This window comes from Lynx canadensis, chromosome A2 (assembly GCF_007474595.2).
Source record: "Lynx canadensis isolate LIC74 chromosome A2, mLynCan4.pri.v2, whole genome shotgun sequence".
NCBI classification, from domain to species: domain Eukaryota; kingdom Metazoa; phylum Chordata; class Mammalia; order Carnivora; family Felidae; genus Lynx; species Lynx canadensis.
The window spans coordinates 148,749,131-148,766,763 of record NC_044304.2 but is presented as its reverse complement, the minus strand read 5'-3'; the positions used below and the strand labels follow the sequence as shown (position 1 = coordinate 148,766,763).

Here is a 17,633-nt window from a genome sequence, read left to right as displayed (position 1 = left end):
TCTCACCAACTGTGGAAAAGAGGAACCAAATGCAGTCACCTGCTATGGAGGGCTTCTGTAGTCCCCAAACAGCTCGAGAAACATGGCAGTGGAGTGGTCATGTGGAAAGCGGCGGGGGGGGGCGGGGGTGGGGGGTAGACAGAGCAGCCCTCTAAGAGCCACCAGCCCTGGGAAAGTTAGGATTGTTAGGAAATAAGATGTGTATTATTTTTTATTCATCTTCTTGACACTCAGCACATGCACCACCAGTAACAACATTCTCTGAATTTTCATTTCTAATTCAAAAAGTAACAGAATGGGAGCGTCCAGCTGGCTCAGTCAGTAGAGCATGTGACTCTTGACCTCAGGGTTGGGAGTTTGAGCCCCATGCTGGGTGTAGAGCTTACTTTAAAAAAAAAAACAAAAAAAGTAACAGAATGACTCAGAGGCTAAAGGCTAGTCTGTGGAGTATGCTTGCTTGACAAAGTCGCTTCCAGAATTATTGCTCCAAAATTATTTTCTTGCTCTTCAGTTTAAAGGAAAAAACAAAGCCCTCACGTAACAATCCCTTCAAAGAATTTGTGGAACATGAAGTCCATAAATATCCTTAAGTTGTCTCTCACACAGATTTCATTCTTTAAAATGGGATTCATTAGGGGTACCTGTCTGGCTCAGTTGGTAGAGCATGCAACTCGTGATCTTGGGGTTGTGAGTTAAAGTCCTACATTGGACATGGAGCCTACTTTAAAAAAGTAAGTAAATAAAAAATAAAATAAAATAGGATTCATTAGCCACCTTCCTCTGAAATTCAAACACCTTCATTACCATGCCAACGTGATCTAGGTACCAGTTTCTTACCATTACGCACCTTGCCATTGTCCCAAAGGCAGATAATGCATAAATAATCGCCTACCACTTCAAACACTGAAATTAGGAAGAGAACCGGTCAGGCTTCACCTACAAGGGCTTGTGAATCCCAAGAGGCGGTCTGTAATGTGCTACATGAAAGACAGCATTCAGAGAACAAGAGCAAGGGCTTTCCTATCTTAGCAGAAATGACCGTTCGCACAGGTAGCTCTCTCACCAGCATGTCGGTGGCACTGAGATAGTGCTTGCTGGCCATGCACTGTTCCAGCTTTTGAGGCACTTGCTTGATATTCTCAATTTCATCCAGCAGGTTCAGGACATGCTTGTGTTCAATTCCTTCAATCCACAATTTCCGGAGCTCATCCCGTTTACAGTGCAACAGCATCTTGCAAGAAAGCAGATTCTCTTTCACCTACAATAAACAGATTCAACCTTGGGTCAGTCCAGAGTCTTGCCATCCTAAACCTATAATCTGGTTAGTAGTTTTCACTATCAGTGTCACTAGAAGTAACAGTTCCCAATTCCCCCTCCCACTAGTTCCCCGTGGTTGGCTGGCTTGCAAAATTCTAATCCTGGTTCTGACACTGACTCGCATGGATGGGGGTCTCCACCTCTGTGTGTATCTGCTCTCCTGTGAAATGAGAAAACTACTCCTAACCTACCTTTGAGTGAATCTGGAAGAAGCTACTTAGGATATACAGCACTCTGAAGACATGAAGAACCCACGGATGTTAAACTATCTAAAAGGGAATGACTGATCGAGTCCATGCTCTTATTCCTTCCCAATTCTTCTCTGCATGTTTCTTATTCAGCAGACAGCTCACTTGGACCATCCTAGATCTACAACTTCAGCTGAAGCTTACAGCCAATGAACTGTGCATTCATCTCAACTAACACGAAAATAAGCCCACTTTCCAGAAAAGAGGAGACACGTCCAGAGACAATCTCAAAATAAAAGCACTAGGACATACCAAGGATTTTTAGATATTAAATAAGACAATCTCAAACATTCTCATGGATCTAGCTTAGTGATCAGTATGGCACAGCTCGACAGAACAGGAGGAGAAGGAGCAGGAGGTAGTCACGATGTACATGATGAGCACATTTTCATGTTCATAATTAAGGCTTTTCAATTTTTACAGCATGAAATAAAAAGAATCAGGACCTTTCACAATTCACAGAACTACTCTTATGTACTTTTGACAGTCCTCACATGTATTTTTAAATTCGAATTCAGTATTTAATTTGGTTTTTGTTTTAGGTAAAATTTATGAATACATGTCAGTTATACCATTTGATGAATTTTAGCAAATGTAAGACACCTGTATAATCCAAACCATCATATATAAGACATTTCCATCAGCCCAGAAAGTCTACCACGTTTCTGACCATTGAAAATTTGTCTTCTACAAGATCTGGGGTGGTGGTGCACACACTCATGAACACTATGCTTCTGGTGATTATAAAACTAAATTTTAACATTTTCCGACAAACAAGGAAAATATAAAGATGGAATGCTAAGATCAGAATGTTTCTTGAGAAACATTTCTCTGCTGAGAAAGCATCTACTCTATCCCAATAACTTAAGGACAATACACCTATCATACTTTTATGAAACTCTCCAACGTAAAAAGAACCCTAAATAAAGAGATTCTGTAATCTCTCCTGATAAGCAAAGTGGAACGATTATTTGCTTTGGAAGGAGTCATGGACCCTTTTGAAAAACTACCAAAGACAGTGCTAATTACCTCCACTCCTTCCTTCCCCTTTCTGCAGTCCCTAAGTGATTTTTTTTTTTTTTTTTTTTTTTTTTTTGCTAATCATAAAGCATCTAGAAAAGAGAACAGAGAGGGGGGAATGGTATATAAGAGATGGTAACAAAACTTTTCAAGTTGGCAGGAAGATGGAATGTGGGTAATTTCGCAGAGCAGAGTGATCTGAAAGTCTTAGCATGGAGACGGGTTTGCTACCACTGACAAGGAGGTGCCGAGGACACGGAAAGCTGGAGCCCAGGGCCAACACCTTCCATAGGGAGTATTTTGAGCCCTGGACCTTCATCAATCCACACAGATGGGTAATTCCCTCCCCCCAAACACTGGCTAACTAGAAGGCTTATGATCTGAAGAAACTCAATCAGAAAGGATCCAGGCCAGACATCACTAAGGGGAAGGTGTGAGGCACCAGACTGCAAACACAAGAATGATATTAAAGTGGGCCTATGGAACAGTAAAACCCTCAGCCTGCTCTGGACACCCAGCCTCCTGCTAGGGTTGCCTCTAAATACACTCAGCCTGAATTTTAGCTCCAACACAGGAAACTTATGGCCTTCCCTGGGAAAGATGACAAGGCGAAAAGACCCAGAGTTAGTGACACCTGAAGTTTCGCCGAGGAAACTACTGGGTCCCTGCACGATCATCACTAGACAAGGCCCACAACATGCTCTGAGCTTTCCAATCAGCTTTGTACTGACTCCCTCTTTCATTCAAATAGTTAGACAAGGATCACCAGACAGCCAAGGAAAGCTTGGAATACGCAAAGGCAGGCACCAAAACAAACAAACAGAAAAAAGTGCTGGAGGGGACTGGGATAACTATAATATCCCTTAGGAAAAATAGGAAATATTACATCAATGAAACAAGAATAGGATGCTATAAAAAAAAAAAAAAAAAAAACCTGAGAATAAAAACAGCTTTGGAAATTAAAATATGGTAGAAAAAAATCCAATATAAAGGTCAGAAGCTATCTTTGAGGAAATCTACAGAGAATAAAACAAAAAACGAAAGGTGGAAGATAAAAGAAATGAGGAGACTGATCCAAGAAGTCCACTATTTGCCAAATAGGAGTTCCAGGGGAGGAAAAATGAGACAAATGGAGTGAAGAAAAATACAATAAAAGAAAATGTTCCAGAAGACATGTGTTTTTAGACTGAAAAAGTACACCAAGTGTTCAAGAAAACGGAGTGAAAAAAGAACCACACCAGGACATGTGATCCTGCCGTGTGAGAACACATGGGATAGAGAGGCGATCTTAAAAGCTTTTGGGGGAAGTAGGGAGGGACAGAATCCATATAAAGCATTATGAATCAGAATGCATCAGACTTTTCTCAACAGCAACACTAAAAGCTACAAGACAAAGGAATGATATAGCTTCAAAATCCTAAGAGAGAATTATTTCCCAGAAAAACTATCAATCAAGTGTGCGGGAAGAATAAAGACATTTTCAGACTTATAAGCTCTCAAAATGATAAACCTTAGATGCACCATAGCTCAGCAAGCTAGTGAAGAACGTGCTCCATCAACACAAGAGAATAACAGAAGACCAGAAACACAGGACCCAGGAAAGGGGAAAACCAATGCAGAAGACAGACAACAGGAGGATTCAAGCATTAACTGCAAGGAAAACAGCAACAACAAAACTGCACAGGCACAAATAGTATGCTGGATGGCTCAGAGGGAAATAGTCACGTAGCTGTAATAAAATGAGCACCATCTATTTAACCAACAACTAGGATACAACTAGAGAGAGGATGTGGGAAGAAGATGAAGTAGGGCAGGGGAAAGGGTGGGAGGGGGACCTAAATCCTCATCTTCCATAGCCGGAAGCTTATATCCAATGTCTAAAGTAGAAAAACCAAGAATAGTATAAGCATATTACTAAGAGTAAAAGTCAGTGTCTCTGAAGTTTTGGAAGTGGGACTGGGGAAGGATGAGGTAGGGAAGTACTGGTTTTTGTCACCACTTACGGTTTTGACTTTTGAAAATATTAATTGAAGTATGGTTGACATGTACTATTGGTTTCAGGTATATGACACAACGATATGACTATCATATACATTATAAAATGCTCACCATGACGAAGTGTCATTACCATCTATCGCTATACAAAGTCGTTACACTATTACTGACGGTATTCCCCAGGCTCTACTCTTCATCCCTAGGTCTTCTTTTGGAACTGTGTATCTCTTAATGCCCTTTATTGGACTTCTTAAACGTATTTCTCAAGGCTATTCCCAGATCCTCTTGGCACTCTTGGTCTCTGGGCTAAGAACTCCAACTATTAAATCCATTCTCTTTTAAATCCTTAGTTAAAATCTATTAGAATTTGATTTCTGATAGTCTACTTTTATCACCTGGGTTCTGTAATTCTCGGATTTTTCTTTGGTGTTTAACAGTTATTATGGAAATTGTTAAAAATAAATTTTATGTCGTGCAACACCCAACTAGGCTCTTGATCAAGAGGGCTCGGGATAAACTTACTTAGTGTCAGTAAAGCTTGGCAAACTCCTTTCTGATTGGGAAAAGGACTGTTAGGGCATTTCACAGCAGGATATATACAATGTAGTCTGCTCACTTCTCATTTTTGCTTACTACATGGAAGAAAATGGAAAAGAAAAGTAGACTCTGTCTGTGTTTAGGGGTGGGGAAGACAGCATCAGGCTGTGTGAAAATGAACATCACCAAAACTATTCCCTAAACTGAGTTATTAGCCAAAGCTCCAGACATAAGAAGGTACAAGAACTTTTAATATTAAATTGCCCCGAGGCTTCAGCTTTTTGATTGGAAAGTCACGGTTATGAAGAAATGTTATTTTAAAACTTGGGCGGCAGGGGGGTAATACTACTCAGTAATAGAAGAAAAGAAATATGAAGAATCTCAGAAACATTATGCTGAACAAAAGAAGCCAGATACAAAGAAGTACATACTGAAGTTCTAGAACATGCAAAAATTAATGTAGTGATGGAATTCAAATCAGCAGTTGTTTGGAGCAGCATGTGGAGGGGAGTGGGAAAGAAGTAGAGGAACACAGTCTTTTCACTCCAAAGAAGCAAGGGGGAACTCTCTGGGGTGGGTGGGAACACATCCTAGGACATATACATTTGCCAAAGCTCACTGAACTGTCTTCTAAAATACTGCAGTTTATTGTATGTAAATTATAGCTCAATAAATGTTTTTATACAGGGAAGAGAAACAGGACTGTATCCATCAATGAATATCATCTAAAATGTGAGAAAGTCACCAAAGTACGTCTAAACTTTTATTTCTCGATGTGGTAACAGTATTTTAATTCCATTCTATTTTAATTTATCAGGATAATTAAGATTGAAAAATTATCTTCCTGTTTCTTCTTGAAATAAATCCACGGAGTCAAACTATTCAAATCAAGACATCGAAACCCACGTACAGAAATCCTTCTTCAAACACAAGTTTCCTTTCCTTCCTGAGACTTCTAGTAACTTCACATTTGCTCCTAATCACCTGTTCAGCCACAGCAAGAATTTCAGTTTCAATATACTAGAACTTCCAGCCATTCTAATTAGAGACTATTAGCAAAAGAGAAAATGAGGGTAACAGGCCCCAAGAGGTTACTGTGAATGGGTATGGGAGAGGATACAGAAAGCAGAGAAACAGAGTCATTCGCACCCTTGACTTGGGGAAGATGAAGACAGGAGGAAAACTACCTGGAGCCTCTGAGTAACAGAGATACATGTACGAGAGGCTGATGGATCCAGGCCTTAAGTCATCAAATTCAATGCCTTTCTGATTTTGATCAAGGATAATGGGAGGAGGGACTGCCTTTGAGTGTGCAAACTATCTATAATAAAGCACAACAAATGTGCAAGCACCCCACTGAAACTAGAGACTAGAAATGTTCTACGCAAGGGATGGGAGGTGAAAACTAACGTAACAGTCAACGTCATTCTTAATTCTGAAAGTACAAAACAGACTTCTCTTCTGTAGTTAAAAATAAATCTACATATAAGCGTGTTCATGGGTATTCTCCTGACCTGTGTCCAACCCATTTTTTTCCACAGCCTTCTAGAAAGTGCCTAGAAAGAAGTGCAGAAACACCACTCACCGTTCTGTTTAAAAGCCTGTTAGAAGAACTGCAGATCACTTTTAAATTACCTTCAAACTTTTATTCCCATGCTTTTGTTGCCTTAGTTTTGGAGGAGGAGGGGCAGGTTTAGCTGCCATTCTAAGGTCTTAAATTCTCTGAGAGGCTCCACAGAACCCCTTCTGAGGGCAATACTTTTCCGTTAAGTTGCAGAGTCCTGACATGGTACACAAATACAGATACAGTTAAACTGAACGGAGAGATGAGCGCATAGTTCTTGTGACCGCATTAACACGCAATACTGCCTAGTACATTTTAAATTATGCTAGCGCATTATTGCCGACCGTTTAGCCCACCTTTCTACCCTTTCTCCCTTTCTCATAGAAGCAGCCGGGATGTTTCCATCATACGTTTGGGCCGTAAACAATTTCCTACCACAACCATGTTGCTCTACTGCGACATTTTCTATATTAAGATTATTCTTTGTTCTTATTCTGCCTCTTAAGGTATAGTTTCATATAAAAGCCACAAAATTATTTTAAATGTTAAGTAATGAATGTTGCACTACTCAATGATTAAGCTCTTAACAACTTCATTTGAATAATCACATATAGTTATTTCCAATTACAGGCAAGAAAAATGAGTTAGCAGTTTCATCTAGTACCAACACAGCAGCTGAAATTGGGGGGAATCGTAAAGTGTTTGTGCACACCTCACAAGAGAGACAAGTATCTGTTTTCCCTGGTCTTCCAGCTCCTGTGATAAACATTAGACAGATACTTAGTATCTTTAAAGGAATCTGATGTCCTCTCCTCTACCTAGTAGAGCATGGAGGAAACACTCAAATTCAAAGACCAACAATTACATTCAAATTCAAACATTACCCAAGTTCCCAGCTTGTATCCATTCATATCCCTCTATTTTGGTGCCGCTGCTGGAACAGTCATTATTATGAGACACTGGCAGTACCTGTGGCTTCTGAAGTTTTCTAGTACAGTAACATCTCATTCTGACTGATATCAATATGTGTTCAACAGTAATAATAGGGTAGCCTAAGTATTTTGATTATCCACATCACTCAACCTGATCAATCATATATATCTCTTGTATGGACATGTAAATTTTTTAATCTAGAAAACCATCCCCAATAGACCTGACTACCTGGGAAAAGAGTCAACTCTGTCTGTCACCTCAATATCCCCAAGGACATAGATCCTCCCAATATAAATCCATATACGAAACTATTAACATAGCGGGAAACGTAAACAGTTCTGTGTTCTCAAGCTTTAAAAGCGTGAACATGAACACCTTCACCTGCCTTGGTCCCCACCAATATCTACTCTCAGAATAGCAGCTAGCCCTTTTAAAACGTTAGTTATATCATGCCGGTTTTATGTTCAAAAGCTTATTACAGTGGTCTCCCATCACAAAGAGTTATGAACAAAGTCCTTTCAGGCACCAAAACCCCACGTGACCTGACCCACTACACTGTACCTCACCCACCAGCTCTCTCTCTCTCCCTCGCCCTCTCTCTCCAGCACTCTCACCTCTCCCCACCCCATTTTGCTTCAGCCCCACTGGCCTCCTCACTGCTTCCCCCAAACTCCTATCATGTTCTTGCTTCAAGACCTTGCTGCCCCTGCCATGCCTTCTTCCTGAGGCGCTTCTCCTGACTCTCCCTCAGTTTCTGCAGGTGTTGGCTCAAATGTAACCTCAGTGAACTCTGCCCGGCTAGGCCACTGAAGCAGCAACTCGCTTTTCTCCCTTCCTTGCTCTTGGATTCTTAAGTACAGCACTTCTTACCATCTGTTAGACAGCATTTTACTAATTTATAGTGGGGTCTCCCTTGACTAGAATGTAAAGCAGAATGTAAACTCCACAAGGACAGGAATTTGTTGTCACTTCTAGACCCCAGAGCCTAGAGCAACGCTCAGCACCAAACAGGCACTTTATACAGAGACCAAATCACTGCTGTTAAATAACACCCACTTTCTTTTTCCTTTCGTCTCCTCCTGTAACGTGTAAGTTCCATGAGGACAGGGACAGGTGTTTTCCACTGGTGTCACCCCAGCAGTTAAAACAGAACCAGGTACACAGCCAGCACTCAACAGGTATTTGTTGAATGAATCCTCATTACTTTTGGCAGAGAGCAGAAAGAAAATTTCAACTCACATCTATACATCCTCAATATCTTGCTGGGTGTGAAATCATGTAGCCCCATGATTATACAATCATCCCCACTTTTACTTTAAAAATACACACACCTACATACACCTAGATTTTACACACAATCCAAAGTAACAATTAAAAACCAAAAATGACAGGGAAAGATTCGGAAGAAAACATCAGTGTTTCCTTGGTGATAAGAAATGGACTTTCACATTACAAAACTGTTGAATTATACAATAGAAACAAATTCGCTTTCATTTTTCCCCCCAACATTTTTCTGCTCTTACTTATCAATTACTAGAGGCTTTTTGGAAAAGAGCGTTAGCCCTTTCTCTTCCCAATACTGAAGCTAATTCATAACAGAGTTGTGTGACATTTACTTTGACAACTGTCTGATGTAACAAACACCAAGTTTTCTTTTTATTTTCTTTCGCTCAAAATTCCAACGTACTTAAAAATGGGGATGGTGGACAGACTATGGCCACTAAAGTAAATGTGAAATAATCAAGATGAGACTCTTCAAAACCAGCCAACACTCTCTAGGCAAAGAGGCTATCGACTCCAAGTGAGAGGGGGTCAAGGCAGAAACCACCACAGCGCTTCCCCTGACATTATGACAAAGTCCTTTCAGCCAAGCAAACTAATCAGAAAACAGAGATACCAAACCTTCACCCTTCCTGGGATTCCCCGGGGCAGAGCCAGAAGGTCAGCACCGCTGAACATTCATTTTCTGACTCCTCTCGAGCTTAGTATATTGGGTCAAAATGGACTACAGTTTACTTTAAACTGATCTACAGCTTTACCTAGTTTCACAGATAAATCCATAGGATGAACTCATCATTTGTAAAGGCTAAGAATTATAGTATTCCTTTTGAAAATTCCCAGTTAATTTGACAAGGTAAAGAGGTCAACAAATTGCTTCAAAATAGGTTAAGAGCTTACCGGTTCTCAACCGGTACTCAGAGAGGCTGAAACCATCAACCACATTCTTAGAAGAATAATTTAGGTCTCTGCTTAGAAAATCATAACATAAGGCCTAGAAGACAGAAAAGAAAATGCGGGAAAAAGCTGGGAGCCTAGATATCCCCGGGCGGGCACAAGGCGGGGAAGATACCACCAGGCGGGCACAGTGCAGGGAACTCCCTGACCGATCAACAGCACAGCCAGAGTGCTGCAAATGGTCTGTGCAGCCCTGTGGCCGCAGAGGTGCTGGAAGGGCAGCTGCAGGCTTTTAAGGAGGGGATCAAGCATGAGGCCCTGCATCTCTCACCCAACACAGAACAAGAGGCAGCTAACATATCGGGGTTCCACAAGACAGCTCATTTCAAAAAGGGAGGTTACCACTTAAAAGATGTCTGAAAACCAGCAGCAAGGACCTGAAAGGGAGACCAGCGTTTACATCCTAGTCTGCTGAGTGAGGAACAGCCATGCCTGGCAAACAAGCCGTGCTAAGTGGTAGCAATTACTGCCATCGGAGTGGTATTAAAAGGAGTGACCCTCGAAACACATGGCCAAAACCATATGACGACGTGACAGCACCTAAAGGTCAGTTCATCCCTCAGGCCAAATATAAAAATACCCTTTATGAGCCCACTTTATCCTTTAGGCAGTGAAGACCTGGTAGCCAGGAACCAAGAGTTTTTCAAGGACCTACTACAAAAGGAAGGAGGTGGGCGGGGAGAGAAAGGGGGCAAGAAGTAGAAAGACGGGGAGGAAGAAAAAAAGAATGAAAAGAAATTGCTGCAAAATATTAAGAAAATGACAAAATGTAAGTAAGTTAATACATGCTCGTCACTACTGAAGAACGATATTCAAGAATGCCAGTATCCATAAATGCATGTTGAATTAATCTGTAAGTTAGGTTTTCTTCCCAAAATCATGCCAAGAATGTACAATGACTGCATAGAAATCACAACCAATTTCAAATGAGGGGACACAGTGAAAGCCGAAATTTCAAAAAATCTTTCAACTGCTACAGCAACACATACACACACACACACACACACACACACACAGTGTGGGATAGGACCAGACGCCATACATTTGATACACAGAAATGGGAGCCTCTAATAGCAAGAGGCCCTTCAGTGTCCTCATGTTGAGGCCACCTCCTCCTCACCATTTCACACGGCAAGGAGAAGGAGCAGCAGAAGCCGAGGATAAGACGTCGGGAAGAGGCAAGCCTGGGACGCCCTCTGTGATCCTCCGCAGCCAGGCTTTCAAAGACACTTGCAAAACTCCCGAAAAGCGTCGCTACGCATCACTCACCATGGCCATTCACCACCACCGTGGCACCTCTACAAGCTACTAACGGTAGATGCGGTGCGACAATCACAGGAGGGAAGGAGGCTCACCTGCTTTATTTTATTTCGGGAGTTGGTAATGCGCTCTGTGATGCTCTGGTATGTGCGAATGGCTGTTGTCAACTCTGTGTAGTGCTGTACAATCAACTCATCCAGGTCACGGTCACATTTCTCATAGGCTTCTTCAAGGCGGCCCTTCTCATTTTCTCGGTCTTCAACATCATCACTGGTAGACAGAGTCCTGGTGAAGACAGAGATTATATCAAGCCGAATGAAATTTAAAAGCAAAAAAGGGGGCGCCTGGGTGGCTTACTCTGTTAAGCGTCTGACTCTCGATTTCGGCTCAGGTCATGATATCGCGGTTCGTGAGTTCAAGCCCCGCCATCGGGCTCCATGCTGTTAGAACAGAGGCTGTTTCGGATCCTCTGTCTCTCTCTCTGCCCCTTCCTGGCTGGCATGCACACACACACTCTCTCTCTCTCTCTCTCTCTCTCTCTCTCTCTCTCTCTCTCAAAATCAACTTTTTTTAAAAAATTCATTTAAAAGCAAAACAGTAAAAGACAAGTTAATATGCTGGCACATTCATCTAACTAACTAGGGAGGAAATGAAAACAAGTTACTAACAGAAAATATGAAACCACTTTCATAGCAAATTTCAGTAGCCCATCTAAGTGGATTTGCTGTTTGCCTATCCAAGGAGGCTTTCACTCTTTCCCTGGCATACCAATTTTAATCCATTAAGAGGCAGCATGAACTCTGCAAGAGTCTGGGCAGGTCTTGATCACTTGAGTGAATCCCAGTAATTCCATTCGCCTTATCCGTGGCAAATCTGAGCAATGAGACCTAAGGGCCTCCAGGAGTTTTCTTGCAAGATTAATAGGATGCAGGTCCCTTTTCCCGATTATTACACAACGCTAAGATACTCAAATATTTCACACACCTTACAACCATGGAAGGGAAAGCGAAGAGAAATGCCGGCTACTGCTGTGACATCATTGGGCCACCAAAGCAGCCAACTCTACACTGCCTTACCTCAGGGCTTCTTGTTAGGGGAGATAACAAACACCCACTGTTTAAGTCACCCTCAACCTGTCTTTTACAAACAGCTAAAAGTGTACTCACTGATAAAATTACTTATACACTGAAGAACTACATTCCAAATAGCTCATTTAAATGAACTAAATTTGGCACAGAGCCCCCAACAGCCCGGAAATAAAGTCATATCGATTCTAAAGTATGTTACAACAACAATAATATAAGCTACACTAGAAGACAATCCCTACGTTTACTATTCTTCCAACAGCACTAATGAGATTGATATAAATCAACAATAACCAGGGAATGAGATAGATACACTTATTAAAAACCTTTCAATAACTTAGTTTGATATGTGGGCCACAGATCTTTGTTTCTTTATCTTTTTTTGAAAAATTTTTTTATTTAGTGTTATAATCAGCAACAAAGAAACCCTTTTCTCTTATCTGTTGGCTGTGGTAATTTAGAGTTTCATTAAATTCCCTCAGATTTGTCAGCTTATACATTCAGCATAGCTTATTTCATTTATCTTTAATTTAGGAAGGGGGTAGTTTAGGTTCTCAATGATGGATGCAATCAATTATAAGTCCATCATTAGAACTGCTTTCAGAGATGGTCTGTCAGTGAATCAATCACATATCTACTTCCAGATATTCACAAGCAAAATACTGTACAACAGATTTTTTCCCCAACTGTCATTTAGAGCAAGAGATCTTAATTCATGAGCCACATAATATATAAAACTTCTTTTCCAATTTACAGAGAGATTCAGCAGGCCAGTCTTTGACATCAATCTCACCTCTAAAAAGAATTGTGTAAATGTGTTAGGGATGCCAAGAGACCAGTTCTAGCAGCAAATGGCGGGGACGGGGGTGAGGGAGGTACAGACAGGACAAGACATATAACGAAGGAAAAGGCAAAGCCTCTAAGGGCTGTGGTGTTCGCTCAGGAAAGCAACGCAGTAGGAACCCCAAGACCTGAAGGAAGGCCTGTATCCTGCCAGATCCTGTGTCCTCCTCTGTCAACTGGTGATCATATATCAGACCACCATACCTCCAAGGTTACTTTCAGGGAGAAAGTCCCACACAAGTATCTGACTCATAACATGAATCAGAGTGGAGAACCTAGGAGGAATATGGCTTCAAAGATGGAGCTACGAATATCACTTGCAATACGTAGGTACAGGGAGCTAAGCATGTCTTCCTATTGTTTCTATGATACATAACTTTGCTCTTTAAATCTGAAACCTTCCAGGCTGGTAATCTAAAGTAAAGCACAATCAGAAAAGGCCTTCAATGTATCAGCTGTCCCAAAGGGAAGAGTTCCTAGGTATCTACCTCTCATTTCCCCTTATAACAGCACACAGACACGGATTTGTCAAAGTTACCCTGGATCAGTTTGCCGTCTTTACAATGCTTTGATTTCCTCTCCACCACCATTTGTGGAAGGAAACATGCCAAACATTTCACATTGTTTACATTAACTAGGAGAATTACCATTAAAGAAAATGTCAGGCCCAGAGAGGACACCTTCCCAGGCATCAGCTGTCACTGTAACACATTACCGTCGCGTTAGGAGTTATTTATGAGATGGAAAGGGTTACTAAAATGAAGATTAAAAGTAAATTGGGTCTATAGGGGATTTTAGCTCCTATTTTCATTTTTAAAGAAAATATTTGTATAAGGAAATAGCCTGTGCCAGGTTTGCACCCCTTTAATATTCATCCTCTTAATGTGAACCGGGCTGAATGACATTCTGCCTTTCGTCAGTAAGAGAGACCAAAACTAAAGTTTTTTGTTTTTTTGGTTTTTTTTTGTTTTTTAATTAGAAGGGGAAAAGGCACCAAGGTTAATAATAACAATAATAATAGCCTTTAGGAAGGTTTGTTATAGTGGCCAGAAACCAGCAGTGCTGTGCACCTCATAAAACGTATGTTTAACCCTCCTAACGGCCCTTGGGGCGTGGGGGGGAGCCCTCTTGTCATCCTCCCTCTACCTTTTGAATCCTGGCTCCACCATTTACTGCCCATGTGACCTTGGTCGCGGCATCTCATTTTGCTCGCCTACAGAACCCAGACAGTACGGTCACCTTCCTTGGAGGGCTGCTGGTGGGAAGTAAAGGAGATCAAACAAGGCCTGGCAGTCACCAGCACGCAACAAACGGTGGGGACTGTGGCTGGCGATCACTGTCACAGGAACAGCAGTGATGGCACTAAAGGCAAGAGCAGTGTTCCACGAGGTCATGGAAAGAATATCCTTTGGAGACACAGGTTCGAATTCCATCACCCCCAAAACAGTAGGTCATTTGGCACTGGCTATGAGATTTAACCTCTCTGGCTCACCTTACTCCTCTTTGCCGTCAAGCACTGTGGACAGTCTGAGATTTTATCCTACCCACAAGCTAACGAGTGAGCTAGCCAGAGTTTCATGGATGCTGCTAGAAGACACAAAACTCGTGGGTCAGAAGCAAAGGGCTTTGTCATTCACAGCACAGCAAGAAGCAAGGGCACCAGCATATCTGCAGCAGCCCCCCCCCCCCCACCACCAGGCCCCTAGTCCCAAGATGGTTAGGCAACTGGACCCAAATGCGTGCCTGTATACGCTGTGAGTACCTAGAGAGGAACCCTCAGCTTAGAAAACTACATCTTCTATACCGGACAGTAAACATGCCTTCCCATTTTTCTAAAGGGACAGATCATCTCTGTCTTCCAAACACCCAAATAAACATCCTTAACAAAGACATTCTCAAACAAAGGGCATCCCGTGCTTTGCTCCTAAGAACTTCAGAAACAGGGGCACCTGGGTGGCTCAGTCAGTTAAGTGTCCCGACTTTGGCTCAGGTCATGATTCTGTGGTTTGTGAGTTTGAGCCCCATGTGGGCTCTGTGCTGACAGCTCAGAGCCTGGAGCTTGCTTCGGATTCTGTGTCTCCCTCTCTCTCTCCCCTTGCCCCGCTCATGCTCTCTCTCTGTCTCAAAAATAAACATTAAAAAAACCTTTTTTCTTTTAAAGAGAACTTCAGAAACAACACAAGGAGAATGGCCCCCAACAATAACGAAACGCCATTCACTGGGTACCTTCAAAGACTGCGTAGTGGACGGCGTTTCCAACCTGTTCTCTTTTCTGAGACCAGAAATACAATGTCTCCCACAATAAGTATCTGCACAATGAATGAACGGTAGACCATAAGAGCAGACTAGAATTCTAGGGAGAAAGTTTCCAGGCCTGCTACCAAAACCCAGCAAATTTCAGTGTGGAATTATCTTCCTGGAAGCCAGTCACTTGACCCGGACTGATAGCAGGGTAGGAGAGAACACCTGCCAATGAGGTCACCTTGCCAGCCGGGGCGCGAACCTCTCCCCAGCCTTCTGACGAGCCTCTGTGGCACGGACACGGACAGCTCCCCGGTTCACAAAGCCGTTCACTGCAATTCTTAACAGCTCTCCTTGTTATGAAGCCTTTCATTACAATAAAATCAGCCTCTTGATGATTTCTACTATTGATCTGAGTTCCACCTTCTTGCGGTGACGGAAGTCTATTCCCTCCTCCGTACAATTTCTCTTTCGATGGCAATGCGCTCTCAGTACTTTTCTCTCAGGTTACATAAACATCTCTAACTGCTTCCACCGTTTCTCCCACAACATGGCTCCCACGCAGCCCACCATCCTTGTGGATTTGCTCTGAAGTCCCTACAAAAACAGCGAACATTCACATAGAGCTCACTGTACGCTCAGCATTAACCTAAGTGGTTTCCACATAGGAACTCATTTATTCCTGACAACAACCCTAGGAGGTAGGTGCCATTATTACCCCTCTTTTTACAGACAGGAAACAGAGTTGTGCGTCGGAGGCACAGAACTTTTAAGTAGCAGAGCCCGTCCGCAAGCCTGAGCGTTCTGGCCCTTAAAAGCTTCCCTGTCCTGCCTCTCAAGACGTGGTGCTAGAACCGAACACAAAATTCCTAATATGCTGTGACCAATCCAAACAGGAAGAGGTGTTTGGTTGTTTTTTAAGTTGTATTTATTTGGAGAGAGACAAAAAGCTTGAGCGCAGGGGAGGGGCAGAGAGGGGGGGAGAGAGAGAGAGAGAGAGAGAGAGAGAATCCCAAGCAGGCTCTGCGCCGTCAGCGGAGAGCCCGAGGCGGGGCTCGAACTCACGAACCATGAGCTCATGACCTAAGCCAAAATCAGCCCTGAGTCGGACACTTAACTGACTGAGCCACCTGGGCGCCCCAGTAAAAGGCTTCTATATCCTCTAACATGGGTACTATATTTCTAAATGACCAGGCCTAAAAGTACCTGCATTTTTGTAAATATTGAGTCCAAAAATTATCCAAGATCCCACTGACAATAAATGCTGACAAGCCAGCTCTCACTCATCTACTTGGGAAATTTTCAAACGAACCACAAAAATGTACATGCACCTTGTGTCATACACTTGGGAAAGGGCAGATGAAAGTGAACACAGGATATTATTTAGTGTCTGTTACGTGCCAGGGATTGCGGTGGTTATTCTGCACACATAATCTAAGACAATACTCAAAACAGTCTGGTGAGATGGTTATCACCACCCTTTCTACAGATAAGGAATCAGAGGAACAGAGAGGTACAGTAACTTGCTCCCACACCCACAGCTAACATCAGACCTGGACTTCAAGCTTATACGCGACTTCAAAGCCCATGCCTTTTCCACTGTGCACGTTATGAACTCCTACTTCTTGTGCTTTCAGCTCCTAATCAAGCTACAGCTCACATGTGAAGAAACGAGTGGATGAGTAGAGATGCGGACAGTACTAAAAAAGCTGCTAAGAGCTCTAACAGTCTTGAGTATGAACAAGAAGTATGAGCTTAAAGACATAAGCAGAGAGGAAACGATTTGAAGTTGCCACCCCAAGATGCATTCACGTTAGCGAATCGCTCTTTAGATTTTTTTTTCCCCACTCTTATCTCAAAACCATTATGATTTACAAACTTGCCAAGTTCACGGAGGAACACAAAAGCCTACGCTAAATTCTAGTTAGGCCAGACAGAGAGACATTTCTGGATCACCAAGAATTTTTCACTAAGACAGCTCTGGCATTTTGCATGATGAATTGCATCTCTAACCATGACTAATTAATCCCTAGGAAGGAATTTATTTACCTAATGGGCTCAAAAGACCATAGCACACATGTTAAGTTACTGTTTACAGCACTTAGTAGGGACACATACTACATGATTCTAGTGAATTCATAACCATCGGCTCTAAGCAAGCCAGACGCATGAGCGTTAAACCCAAGCTAAAAACCTGCAGATCTAAAACTGAATTTGTCAGTTTCCTCTTTTTATACCAGCTTCTCTGTGTTTCCATGTAGTCAGTCAAGTGTTTTGAAAGGAAAATAACTAGTCACCATCATGGACTACTTCTACGGAGCAATTTTGCCTTCACTTCGGACTTAATAGAGAAAT

The 17,633-nt window shown here is 42.2% G+C and overlaps 1 protein-coding gene across 2 annotated transcripts in view; it reads right to left on the bottom strand.

Annotated features, from left to right (window-relative positions):
* The window catches only part of EXOC4 (exocyst complex component 4), a 754,543-nt gene that overhangs the window by 719,654 nt on the left and 17,256 nt on the right, over positions 1-17,633 (bottom strand). For both annotated transcript variants that reach the window (XM_030308464.1, XM_030308465.1), the window contains exons 2-3: positions 11,205-11,394; positions 1,064-1,258 (exon numbers count right to left, since the gene is read on the bottom strand). In XM_030308464.1, coding sequence (XP_030164324.1) covers positions 1,064-1,258; positions 11,205-11,394 — 385 coding nt within the window. The remainder of the gene's footprint in view (positions 1-1,063; positions 1,259-11,204; positions 11,395-17,633) is intronic.